Source organism: Ptychodera flava (assembly GCF_041260155.1).
Source record: "Ptychodera flava strain L36383 chromosome 3 unlocalized genomic scaffold, AS_Pfla_20210202 Scaffold_27__1_contigs__length_13241970_pilon, whole genome shotgun sequence".
Lineage (NCBI taxonomy): Eukaryota > Metazoa > Hemichordata > Enteropneusta > Ptychoderidae > Ptychodera > Ptychodera flava.
Genome location: NW_027248281.1, coordinates 3002259 through 3016554, shown reverse-complemented (window position 1 = coordinate 3016554; position 14296 = coordinate 3002259). Strand labels below are relative to the sequence as shown.

At 36.1% G+C, this 14296-nt stretch overlaps 2 protein-coding genes across 4 annotated transcripts in view; both read right to left on the bottom strand.

The window, feature by feature from the left end:
• LOC139126536 (polycystin-1-like protein 2) overlaps positions 1 to 2292 on the bottom strand; it is a 40722-nt gene extending 38430 nt beyond the window's left edge. For all 3 annotated transcript variants that reach the window (XM_070692588.1, XM_070692589.1, XM_070692590.1), the window contains exon 1: positions 2154 to 2292. In XM_070692588.1, the coding sequence (XP_070548689.1) occupies positions 2154 to 2187 (34 nt within the window). In that variant the 5' untranslated portion in view covers positions 2188 to 2292. The remainder of the gene's footprint in view (positions 1 to 2153) is intronic.
• A 7694-nt stretch (positions 2293 to 9986) lies between these two features.
• On the bottom strand, positions 9987 to 14276 carry LOC139126287 (uncharacterized). Its single transcript, XM_070692327.1, has 3 exons — positions 14151 to 14276; positions 12457 to 12813; positions 9987 to 11775 (listed from the first exon to the last, which is right to left on the bottom strand). Exons 1-3 carry the CDS (start codon positions 14206 to 14208, stop codon positions 11480 to 11482), a joined length of 711 nt encoding a protein of 236 aa, XP_070548428.1. The 5' UTR covers positions 14209 to 14276; the 3' UTR covers positions 9987 to 11479.
• Positions 14277 to 14296: the final 20 nt, after the last annotated feature.

The following is a 14296-nucleotide window of genomic DNA, read 5'->3' as shown; positions in this document are numbered from 1 at the left end:
CACTGAATTATTGAAACCTACAACAGGTGTACCGTCTTGTGTTTGACTGATTCACGGAAGTTGTCTCCATAAATACAAAGGACCAAGATTGAATGTGCAGGAAATTTCGACATCTATAGGTATATATGAATTATTTGTGCATTATGGCTTAACAAATTATAAACAAATAGACGCCAGAATGTTGAACACCAATATGCAAAGCGCGTAGCGCTATTCTGAAGAACTTTCGTCCTGATTTCAGTTTTAATTTTAAAAGCCCAAGCATTTGACATACGTAAATGGAAAAGGAGACAATCCGTAGTGGTGTAAAACACACCTCTGGCAGAATGATAACAAAGTAAATGAGTAATAGCATGTGATGAGACAAACACAATATAGGACAGCCATCACTTCAGACATAGGTTTGAAACGTGAATCGACAAAGATTGAAGTAAACAGTGCCAAATTTTCCCTGAAATGCTGTTACATCAACATTGACCAGTGTGAGTTAATTCGCTGCTAACGTTTCTATTTCTGTCCTGTCATATCATCTCTGCGATGTTGAATGAAATGGTCGTAATAAAAGTGGGAAGGGTAAATGAATTTCAACCTCTTTTGGATCGTATACCTATGCAGTCAGGGTTTGTGCAAGCTACGAAGACACAATCAAAGACACTGGAATCTTGAAAGTCAAGTACCTGAAAATCCAGAATAGTTTTTAATTATCGTCAACTTTAAAACAGCTTCGTCTATACCTGCATCATGCTCTCTCTTTGTATTACAATGCCAGTCATTAAGACCAAAACGAAATTCTTACACCGAAATAATAGCACTGATTAAATCGATAGGAAAGTTTGAAATGCATACATGGCAAAGGTTCTTCTGTTAACATTTCAAATCCAACATGGACACATAAAGTATGAATGTGTCGCAAATTGTTGTTTTAAACTTTGGAGTTGATGTCTTCGAATGTTAAGAACTTTCCCCGCCCGCAGATTACTGAATATGTCTTTTCTTAAGCTCCAAGTACTTGCCATGATAATGCTTTCAAGGGCGATGTAATTATCAAAGAACTGATAACTTTATCTGAATTTTACCTCCTTATCGTACAATTTAATTTTGCTTACTCTTGAATCCATCCCTCTTTGATTTAAGAATGAATTATGAAAAGTGTAATTGCAAACTATTCCGTTTCAATGATACTGTGTCTTTGCTGGCTAATAATGTTTGTGGAAAGGAGTAAGTCTGTTATTCTTGTTGTCTATCTACCCTAGACTTGCCTAACTTGCTTTGTACCTACATAACATCATCATGGTGTAAACTAGCTGGCTACATACATACTGTTCTGTTTCGTTCCAAGCTCTAGGCGCCGTACATAACTATACTACCAGCCTTACAGGCCATTTTACTCTTTATATATTACTCTAAAGTTTGTAAGAGTGACAATCAATCTTCAATCAATCAATAAATCCTGTAAATCAATATAACCATTTCACACATACATTTACGCATCGCCACGCTCGCTACATAAAACCCTAAAAAACTGTGATATAATGTCAGGTCACAAATTCAACGAACAGTGATATAAGCGGTACAATTATTGAATAAAACGAGATCGATAGTTGACTATAGCAGAATATATTTACATACTGCTGATATGCAGTATGTAATGTACTCCTGAAATGCAGTATGATAACCATAGGAAAACTTTGGCCGGTGATTTGGCACGTTTTGTTCCGTAATCTGGGAAAGTTCAAATCTGAATAAGACGTGATAAAAATACAAACCAGACATTCACAAGCTTTTGTCTTCTCAAAACCTGTAGAGAGTTTAACACGATCTCGGTGCCTCTCGTGACCACTACAAGAAGATGATTCGTGCGGGATGTCGTCGTAGGTAAGCAACTTTTTCAAAACAGAGATGTTTGGATACAAATATGAAATTTATAAAAAATAATCATATTTCCGCTGCAAACTAAAACCAAACTAAATTTTCATGGATGCAATTGCTAAACTCAGTAGTAAAACGAGTAGATAATGTGTGTCAGAGATCGCCGTGGCAAATAAAATTGTTGTCGGGATTGGCTTGTCACTAGCGTGTTTCGTGACAGACGAATGTTTGAAATCCAATTCAAGTTAAAATCGAAACAAACAACAGTGAAAGGGAATACTTACAAGCACTTATTGACATGAAGAAGAGCATTTCCATGGCAACAATAGTCACATTCTGTGTTGGTAAGATAGAGTAAGATATCGGTGATCACTTGGAAAGATATCTGTAGCAATCAGTCAGATTTCAGACGATACTGAGAAGTTGGCTTAATGATACTAAATTATACTGCTTGTTATAGGTTTGACCCCCTAGGAACTATGAAATTATCAGTAAGACCCTTTAGCTTTATTGTTATCTGTATCCTTAGAATTGACAAACGCAAGGCATCATAGGTACACGACAGCTTCTATAATCTTTAATATTTCAAAGTTTCCTGAAATGTAACCACTGAGCTTTTCTTTATTGAAGCGGACTTGGATCCATGGTAACAACATTAGGACGACTTCTGGACGGAGAGCAGGGGATATTGCAAGTTTAATTTTGGATACACCAATGTAAAACTATGGTGTTTATACAGTGGGATGTAATGTTATCTGGGAGATCAGTTTTGTGTGGCCTTTAAATCAAGACGAGACTTAACCATAATCCCGCTAACAGGTTGTAAAGTTTATTGGAGAAAAAAACTACGTGTCATCAAGAAAAACGACCTGCAGTACCAGGCGCAGTGACAATTGTTTGCACTGATACCACGTTAAAGGTTGAATATATGTTTGAGTTATGTCTGCGTGAGTGTCTGTCTGGAGAAAGAGAGAGCGAGAGAGAGAGAGAGAGAGAGAGAGAGGGAGGGAGAGAGAGAGAGAGTGAGTGAGTGAGAGAGAGAGAGGGGGGGGGGAGGTAGTCTGGCAGAGACCCTGCGATTCGCGTTCTTCCCTGTTGGAACACGCGCGCGCCCTTCAGAGACGCGACGCGAATCCAGGGTCTGGACGTTCTTGCAAGCGACCGGTCGGATTTCTGCCTGATCCGGGTACTTTATAGAACTCCACACATCCGTTAATCAAAACAAAAATGACAGGTAGCATAGCCAAATAAAATTAAAAATGAAAAATAAAAACATACCGCGTATATAGGTCTACCAGCTACTAGTATATATTCTCTCCGCCCAGTTAGATAGTTTTTTCTTTTGACGTCACTACCCTTATGAATATTCATATACTTGCAAGAACTGACAGTCGCTGTGTCTGGCAGCGCGTGCTCACAGCTGCACAGCCTTCGAATGCAGGCCCATCGCGGCGCGCACAAAACAAGGCACAGCGACTGTGGAGAGTCTAGGTGGGAGGGAGAGAGAGAGAGATAGACAGACAGACAGACAGACAGACAGACAGACAGACAGAGACAGAGTCATCATATGCATGTTGACGCAGTCAAATTTCAAGTTCGCTCTGCTTACCTTTAATAGAAAAGAAAAACGCTGAAAGATTATATATGTTTGAACTAACAGATAATCAAACGACTCGAGTACCACTACAAAATCATCGTTGAACTGTACACAGCAGTAGACACAACACTGTCTTTCTGCGTCATTGTGTGATAGCGAGTTAGCACTACGTGGTTTGCAAATCTACAAATAAGTTTGGATGATAGACGTTTTATGGGTTTTTTTCAGCTTGACAATTTCATATTTTTTTTCTTATTTTGCACTCACTGAAAATCAATGGAGAAATCACGTACGTCAAGCACGGTCCCTTCAAAAGTTACGTAACTTCGGTGAGAATACTATAGAATTCTCCAGAATAAATGTACTCTTCAACGATCTCTCTTTGTCACTCACTTATAGCAGTGAAAGACTAAAGATTAAAACAATTATGTAGTCATTGCCCAGTAGTACCACATCAACATTGAGTTTAAGTGATATTTTGAAAAAAGTTGAATTGGAAATACTACAAACTTATCATCTGTAACTACTGGAATTTCACAAAAACTTTCATTCTCACTATCTTAGATCTATGTAAATACCGTAACTGTGCCATTTTAATGGGAACATCTTAGACTGGTTGTTATAACTGGAGGGAGACCTTTCCTTACAGTTCATGACACTACCATTGAGAAAGCTTACAGTATTGAATGGTGACATATACGTCACAACCGATATAATAAAATATATGTTGAAATCATAGTGATATAATAGAGAGTTTATAACTCTAACCCTCTGTGAACTGTGGGTGTCATGACATAGCACTTTGTCACTCTATCAGTCTGCACGTGTAGTCTCATAAGATAGCTTCCACTGATATACGTGTTGAAGAATCGACATTGTTACAACGCTCCTTCTGTATTTAGCGGCAAAATGCAAACTGGACAGGGCGATGGCGACAATCTATATATTACGTAGACAACACTGATATAAAGTGTAATACAATTCATTACTGTTGTTCTGCTTCGATAAAAATGTTCACTACTGAGGGCGCACTTCAACAGTATTAATTATCCTCATCTGCACCCCAGACGTACATATATTGTAGACTGAGCAAGTGTATCGAGTTTTCGCATTTGCAGCATTATGCTTGAGACGTATGATCTGCCGTATTAGCGAAATTAATGTGTCTCACTTTTTTCTTACGAACTCTTATCAGATATAAGAGTAATGATACTTTTAAAGTTTGAGTTAAGGTCCTGGAGTGTGATTTTGTAGGTATAGATTGTTTTTTTTTATATCGGAATCATATCTTGGTCGATTCGCTGACTCTTAAAAACATGAAGAATGTTGATTATGATTGACTAAGTCATGGCGCGTTTTCTAGCTAAGCGGAATATAATTTTAGAATGTGAGTCTTTCAGTCAAAGTTGCAAGAGCGTTACTTGCAAGTGATTTACACTTTCCAATACGGCGAAAGGGAATGGCATACACCACTTTGCCCATACCGTTAACAGAGGTCTTACTTACCTGGACGCATGACTACAATTCTCAAGGATTGATTGAATTGTGAATTTCATATCGGTATCTAGAAACTAATCGAGAATCCCCGGATGTAGTCATTTAAAAGCGAAGGTCATAAACTTTTGCCAGACATCTAATTATCAACTAAGAAATACTACTGAAGTCTTCAACATTCAACAGAGTCATTATCAACTGTTTTTTCGTATCTGTAGATTAATCTCCGTCTTTATGATACTTGTTACTACTTCTACTATTATACTTATACATATAATTTATCACCCTTAAGGTAGAATACGCCTCGGAGAGAGATATTCGGACTCTCAAACTTTTCCAGTTCTTTTCTGATCTACCACTTGTGGGGGCTCATTTTGAAGCCCTTGGAGTAAGAAAGACTTTCACCGTCTTAGTTTTTTGAAAGTCGAATTTTTTATTTTTCTCCATTAAGTTAACACAGGGATGGCGGCCATTTTGAGTTCCAAATATCTGCAAATCTTGGGTAATTTGTTTCTCTAGTACCAAAATTTGCGTGATGACCCCCGATTTTTATTCTTGCTTTTGAAAGAGAATGAAAGTTGAAAGATTTCTAGGGGAAAGTTTGGGAAAAAGTCTTTCACCTTCCAGGCGAATAGTACCTTAACTTATCACTTAAACATCAGCATGAGCGTAAATGTAAGTGTATATTTCGCCACAAAACCATGAGTTCATTGTCTAGCCATTGCATTTTTCTGTGGCAATATAATCAGGGAAATATACTTGTAACCGTCGTAAACACAAACATCACAATCGACCATAGACACAGTGACTGCAACAAGTGATGATTTTCCCTGTGTACAAGCGTGTCGTGTTGTTTCTGTAACAATTTATTAGTGAATGCTCCTTTATTGATCTTACATTTTCCTAACAAAAAACCGGAGCCCTTATTTTATAAATGACAAATACCGACAAAAATGAGCAGAACAATCTATTTAGTTATGACTATGGTGTCCTTCGTACATTTTGAGGCATAAAAGTAGACCTACTATGATAACCACGATGATGAACCATCTGTCTCTCTGTCTTTTTCGGTACATTATGGATTATAATGATAACTGATTTTCAAACACTTTACATAGACAATGTCACTAAACACGGAAGACGAGAAAAGAAGAGGATGCCAGGCTGTAATGCCATCACAAGCCTAGCAAAGAATGACCCTTCGTTGAACTTCTCTGACATACAATTACTCACCGGTAGTGCAGAGAACATCATATGTATTGTTTTACCAGCTATAATTAATTTGATCAATATAACAATACTTTTTTTCAATTTGAGAGAATATTTCTCCTCTCTCTTTCGACGCTTTCACTTCTTGAAAACAGACAAATTATTTTCAAATATATGAATAAAATGTGTTTGTTGTCCCGAGGTACCAGTTCTATCTACCTATAACCTCTGTTTAAATCTACTAATCGGAATTAATTTGATATTAGATGACAAAATTGTTCAAGTTTTCAAATAATGGATGTATACTGGTAATGCGAAAAATCATTTATTACATCAACATCAAACGTTAGTTAGAGCCAAGAAAATATCTTTTTATTGCAAATTTTGTGCTGATGGTGTCATTGACCATTTCATAGAGACACGTGTGATTGTGTTCCGATATAATTTTGACCTCAAGACATTTGTGTAAACTCCGCAGAATTGAGTAAGTAACGATTTACTAGTCACTGAACGTCGAAGATCATGACACCCTAGCTACAAATTATAGTTTTCCCTTACAAGTGTCTCAGGTACACTGTTTCTCGAAAAGCTCTCTGATAGGCCTAAACGGGGCAAATTTTAAGGTAAAGACAAACGATCAGCCAAATCTTGATTTTTTTCGAACCGCAAGGTCGGATATAAAGCCTAGAAAGCGCCGTACAAACTGTGGCTTACTTTTACTGTCATGCCTGACACTAGACATGTAACATAGAAATAACGTCTTTCATTATTTTCCTTGCAAAGATGTTAAAATTTGACTTTTTTACGTCAAAATCTGATCAAAATATCCAGCCGCTGGTGGCGCCTTTCAGGCCCAGCGCATAAATTAGAATGGGCCAGCTTATCAAAATATTTCATAGCGAATTATGACAATAAACTAAATATTGATTATCACTACCTCCACCTCAATTTCAAAGTCAACAACAAATGAACCCTATGCATGGTATATGGGGATATGTTAAATACCTGCTGGAAGTCACTTAGACTTACGAGAGTGAATTTACCAACATCAAAACGGAATCTTCTTAGTAAAGTTCTGTGGTATAATGACAATATTAAAATGGAGGAAGTGTCCTCTTCTATGAAAAATGGTCAAAAAGTAGAATATTAAGGCTTAAGGACATCTGGAATGATGACAGAAATGACTGGCTTCAACAATGGGAAATAATTGCAAAAATTAGAGGGGGTACAAATAGACATGTGCAAGAGGAAATTAAGACAGAGTATGAAACACTCCTCAATGCTATTCCAGATTCCTGGAAACAAATCATCTCTTCAAACATCCAAAATGAGGAAAACTATGATATTTTAGACTTAGAGAATTATGGTCTGACAAAAAGTGATGTCAAAACCAAGTCACTTTACCGGAAATTAATGGATAAGAAATGGCATGCAGTCAAAGGTCAAATTGGTCAAAAATGGGCTGAGAATCTAAGTCTCAATGACAGTTACAAAGATACTTTATTCAGTCGTCTTAATTCAATAGGAATTGTTAGCAATTCAGTAAATGATTCAAATTGGAAGATTTTCAACAGAGGCCTAGTCACAGGAAGCTTGGCCAAAACTTTCAATTCAAGTGATGGGAAATGTCATATTTGTGGCCAAGAGGAAACACTGGAACACATCTTATTGGAGTGCAAATATGTAAAAGAAATCTGGGAGAAATGTATTTCTTTCTTTGTCAGAAAACACAACTTTGATAATAATATCAATATCAAAAGATTAGCAATTGCAGGAATCGAAAATGATAATAATGCAACATCTGACATTATTTTCTGTATTACTTCCTTTGTAAAATATACAGTTTGGTATATTCGAAATTCGGTTACTCTTGATGGGATTGAAGTTTCCCTTCAATCCTATGTTATACAATTAAAATGTTATCTTTCCTCATGGATGAATACATTATATTTCACTTATAAGATGACGAACAAAGCTGAGGGTTTTATCGCAAAGTTTTCAAGCTTGTAAGACTTGAAGGAGAAGAATGTATCCTGAATGCATTTATATGATGGTCTTTGTAATTAAACAGCTAATAATTTGGTTTTTTTTTCAGGCAAGTTGCACTGTAATTTTAATGCATTCACAGTTGTGTAGATTTGTTTTGTTTGCGACTATGTTGAAATAAATTTATCTTTTTAAAAAAAAAAATATATATATAATACAGGCAGTGGCCTTCAAAGAACAACCGGTGGGCATAAACATTTAGAATTCAAATGTCAAAGTATTATTTTACACAACTGATATTGTTAATTGACATTAACAACAGGACATGGCGAAAACTAATGTTAGATGTTTTCAACGACGGAGTATGTGTTATACTTACCTCAAGAATGGCTGTTTCACTTACTTTGCATAGTCAGTTTCATTACAATTAAGCTATACCTGTTGTGATTTTATGATATCAGCGAACTTTGCAATGCTGACTTAGAAAAACACAATTGGAACTAATTTGCGATAATTGAATTGTGAAGTAATATCAGTTTCGTAGGCAAATGTTAGCTCATCTGCTTTATTTTATGTCATACATTTTTATGAGCAATTTGTAATATTGCAACATTCAGCTATAGGGCACCTAACACTTTTGAGAAATTTGAAAAATATGAAGATCGAGTTATCCCAAATTATTTCCAATCGTGTTGAACGTATACAATTCGAAACTTTATTTCTTCCGGGTTCGAGTGCTTGCCAATCTTTTGTATTTTGAACGTATTCAGTAGATGGATTGACAGTATCTCCGTTAACTCAACAATCCAGATGAACCTGTATTTTCAATATATTGATGTAACGGATAAGCAACCAAGGCTGACATAGAGGTTACAACATTCTATTATAGTCGTAAAGAGTAGTATCAATTGATTAGTATCCGTGAAATGAACACAGATCGCATCATTATTGTAAATGATATAGACTTGATCACCTTACTGCTTGAATAAAACTTCCGACTCTGCTCCTTGAAAATACGAGCGGCCCGACCCTCTGCCAAATAATTGCATTTCAATGCATGGTAGTCTTATTAAATTGCCAACATCGATTTATTTTTATTGGTTGAGTAAGGCAGACAGGTGTTCATTAAACTTTTTAATACATTAATTGCTAGAATTGCAAGGTATTGAATCGCTAAGAAATGTTGATGATTTGAGTAATGAATACTTATATTGCAAATAAAGCAGAAGGACTGTATCTTCGTCAGATTGGTACTGATTAGTGCCATTGTAAGTCCATACTCTCTAATTCAACATAAACATTATTTCAACCGACAAAGTAAAAAGTCACAATTCATCGATAAAAAATCAATATTTAACTAATGAACGCCACCCAGCGACGGTATATCACGAGATTTTGACCAGTTCACTTCATATGTGCATGAGCGACAGCGAGTGTATATACAGAATCAACTGGTCAAAACCGAGTGGTATACCTTTTGCTGAAGTGCTTTATTGCTATTATATCATGATATTACAGGTAACTTGAAATTCCGGCCTGAAACGGCCGAAATGTATTTTTTGTCTAGCTGAGAGTCATTGCCTGTTCCAACCGTGCTGTATATAGCATGGTTATTGATCAGACCAATCAGACTGCAGTATTTGAGCTAATTATGAATTACACAGCAACAATTTTAATACATGTCCGATGTTGTTGTAGTTACTGTTGTTCTGCATTTACCCATATTACACCAATTTAATTGAGAACATTGACATTTACGTAATAATACATCAAATTAATTCTCAATATAAAATATGGACTTTCAAAGACTCCAGACAGATAAAGTGCCTTCTCTATTCTCTCCAAAGAATTCATCCGTCATACAGCAAATTGTGGAATTTTATTTTGTTCTCCAGAAGTGCACGTGCCAAAACAAAATATGAGAAATATTTTATCGGCTGAGAAACTGTTTCTGTCAATCTTGCATAGTGATTAAAAATACACATGCAAATTAACTAAACTAAGTTTTATCGTCAATAAATGAGAGTCAAAGAAGTTCAATGAAAGGTCAGTCTTTGTAAGGCTTGTGAAGACAACAATACACTGTACGTCTCATTTTTCCTTCTAATGTTTATTGATGATATTTGTTATTTTGAAATCGATGAAATCGATAATATTAAGATCTGCCATATACTAATCTTTACTACCATATACGAATCTTTAATATTTTGAAAAAGAGATATTGTCAGTTCTGGTGCGTGGCTCTAAATCTGCTTCTTAAGGCATCAAAGGCACGAATTACAGCAAGTACAAAGTTGCTTAAATTTCAACGTGTCTAAAATAATGCCTTTTGGCACCAAGATTAATCTATTTAACGTTGCAGAGATTATATGTATAAATGATATCCAAAGACACAGTGCCTTGAATCAAAGGCCAATAAAACAAAAACCCCTCTATAATTATGGCAACACGTTATCGCATCATTTAAATACACGTTGTATCTTATTTCAATAACTAGTCTTTGCTTTGTTTCCTACTGTAACATCAATTTATTTGTAGAAACTAATACTTATGTCAACTTGTAACAAATTTATTTGCCCATGAATTGTATGTATATAAAGCGATTTTCATTATTGTTTTAGGTTTCCCCTTACAGCAATTTCGCGATATTTCTTACAAGAGACACAGAGTGCATTGTTTAGCTCCAAATCTACTTACGATCTCACCAAGTCTACGAACTACTGCTCATTGTATACATCGTGTTTGTCATTTATTTATCCAGTACAGCTGTTCTTCTCAAAGGAATGGATCACGGGAGAAGCAACAAGTACAAAAATGTGCAATACTTTCATGTTTAATTTACTGTCAAACTTTTATCTTTTACCAGTACGTGTCCTTTTTTTGGTATCCTCTAGCAGAATTTTACTCGAATCACTTTGTACGAAACTGACACCATGTGTCTTGTCAACACAATAAAAGGTTCAATTCTATAAAGGCAACAAAAATATAAATCATTAGGCTTCTTTAATGTTGATGCTTACTACTGCTAGCAAAATATTCGAACACTACCTTCTCATGTGTCTGCTAAATCTATCAAGTTGACATTCTCAGGCTGCGTTTAGGTTGTTATATAAATGACATTTTCATCAATGACAATGACAAGATCAGACTCTGTGCCGCTTTCAAGTCAAACTATATGTTTCAATGTTTCATATATGAAGAATTTTGAAATCGGTTTAGGATTCGTCCTATAGCAGGTTATATAAATATCATCACGATAGGGCTTGATGTAGATCTCTTCATAAGTGAGCCGACTGGGAAGGACACAATCTGCACACTGTGTTGCTAACTAGGCTTATAGGCGTTCTTGGAGAACTGTTTGTCAACGAACTGATGGTAAACTGATGGTTCCCTTGTAACATTCAAAGTGACTGCATACGATATACGACGACGATTCATTACGAAGGATACAACTATCACTATTAATATTACAATAAACAATACGGTAGTGTTATCACAAGTCTGTACTGCTAAATATGGGAAGTTCAATGGATCTTCTTCTACAGCCTTGCTGGTAACTTTTTCTCGATCCATCGTGACGTCATGCTGCTGCGTCATAAATTGGGTTGCCATGTGGTCTCCTGTAGGATTGAAAACACACCAGATCGTAAATTATTTCTGTTCAATAGTAGAGGTTTACAATTCTTCACATATTCAATGGACGCACATAAAGCATATTGAAATTATTCCTCAATCATTGAGAAGACATTGTCTATAGGAATCATTCAGTGAGTAGACATTGTTAGTTGTTCTCTCTGAAATCGATTCGTTGTTTTGTAGTGTATCTATTGATCTTTCTGCATAATTTGTAATGTTGACGTATCTACATATTTCTGACAAGTAATGTAATCAGTAAATTGCCAAAAACGTCTAATTTCGTCTGTAACAGTCAGTATTCGTATGCATTTTACTTTCCTATTCAATGTTTTTTTTCTAAATTAACCAAAGGAAAAGTGCCTGTCCAGTGCAATAATTATTGTCATTTTGCTTTTGTTAACAAGTCAGATACACGATTGATGGGCAAGACGGGGAGCACCGGGGCCCAGCTATGTTCAGCAACTCTGTACTATTTAGCATGACCTAGGGGGTACGTTTGTGTGTATTCATCACCGTGACAGAAAGGACCCACAGACTTTGCAGGTCCATGTATGTCGTAAAAATATGTAGCAAAGCGCAAACATTGGTGCAGATGTTGACAGAGGAAATTTACCGAAGCAAAAAAAACAAACTAGTTAACAAATACGATGTCTTAGTAGCCTTACCTTCAACATATTGCAGCACCATCGTAAATCGTTTAAAATCGTAATGATTTCTCAGCCGATATATCCATTTACAGTAATAGCGCCCTCTATCAGATGTCCTCGGTGTTTCGATGACCAAGTTGGTACCGTTTTGAAGCGAATAACGATTGTTGATGACGCTAAGTTCATTTCCATCTTGGAGAATGAGTAAGACGATGGAATCATCGGGAAATGGTTTATCTAGGAATCGACCCCACTGCAAGGAGCTCCTTGAATACGGTGACGATGGCTTGAAATAGGGACAGTTGAGGACAGTAGAAGTGTCTTCATACGACGAGTTGAATGATGGGTCGCCAGGATATTTATCTTCAGCGAGTGCTGAAAATAACATCAATCTGTACTGTTATGTTTTGTATGTATACTTATCGTTTTTATATTTTTAAAGATTCATTTTATGAGTGTGACATACACCTATTGTTTCAGTCAGCACAGGAACATGACGTAACGATAGACTGTAGACGGTGTACAACATGGTGTACATGAGGATTATATTGTCTTCTATGTATGCCTATCAGTCTATTCATTTTGATTTAGTTAATTTCGCCACCCTCTTTTTTTAATTTTTTTTCACGGAAAACCAAATGTCTTTCAATAAAATTTGTAAACACATTAAGTCGGCTCGTCAAAGTCTGTGTTGAGTGCAAATGCATGATCCAATGATGGCGAGAACGGTTCATGAATACAGGTCTGGGACAGTAATGTGTTGTGGAACAGACGTTCTTACTGTTGTACTGTATTTGAAATGATCACGAAAGCATTGAATTATATGGCGATATTGCGCAATGATGTTACATAACTTGTCCTGTTCGATAAACACTCTGTTATTTCACAATGGACTGAAAGGAAAGAACAGAAGCCACCTGTCTTTTCTAGATTCTATTTCAGATAACAACTCTCGCCAGATATGCACTGCGGATACCGAGAAGAACAAAAGCAGGTAGAGTTCACGATGCTCAGAGTATTATGCCAAACCTGACCTTGAAAGGCTTCCTTATCAACACATGGGTGCTATTTATAGCAGCCGACTAAATCTTGTTCTCTGTATTGTTTACTATTTATAGAAACAGAGTAAGTCATTGTAGTGGCTATATATGTCACGTGACATAGCTAGTGAATGGCTTTGTTCTCTGGCAGGTTATGTTAAAATAAGATGAGCTTTCATAGTTGAAAGTTGAAATGAAAGTAAATATGCAAAACGAACAAATTACAACATCTCTAATCTCTATATGTAGAAGACCGAGAGAGCGACATTTCGAGACATTTTCTGTGTGAAAGTTACTCAGCTGGTTACTATAATGACAGTTGAATGCATGCAAGATTTCCATCGACGGTTTTCACCCTTATGAGACTTTAGTGGTTGATCTTGGACATTCATTTTTACAAGTTACATCCACGTGCATGTCTGGTTTTCGGCATCAACTCTCGGATAATGATTTCTTAGAAATAAACAAACGAGAATTGCTAACTATCCAGAAAAGCAACCGCAACGGTAGTTGACAATATCGTGTTTAATCTATATTCGAACAGTCGTTTTATGGTTTCTACGTGTATAGTTGCAAAGATTGGTCATTAACAGTGACTTACTTACTTAGTCTTGTATTTAAAATTTGTTGTCAACTATAGTGGCTAGAATAAACCAGACAATGAATATTTACCTTGTGTTGGGTGTAGTAATATCAGTAAGCCAAGAATCAAAGTGTGGAATTCTGTCATGTTGTGGAATCTCTTCAATAAAAACCGCAATGATACACAGCAAAGTCAATTTTGACGACATTTGGAGTTTGTCAGCTTATTTAATACT

Bases quoted from the DNA above. Each gene is read 5' to 3' on its own strand.
- LOC139126287 (XM_070692327.1), bottom strand. From the start codon at position 14,208: ATGACAGAATTCCACACTTTGATTCTTGGCTTACTGATATTACTACAC. The intron at 12,814-14,150 runs GTAAATATTCAT...TGTTATTTTCAG, and splicing joins ATTACTACACCCAACACAAG to CACTCGCTGAAGATAAATAT. The intron at 11,776-12,456 runs GTAAGGCTACTA...TCAATCCTACAG, and splicing joins GGTGCTGCAATATGTTGAAG to GAGACCACATGGCAACCCAA.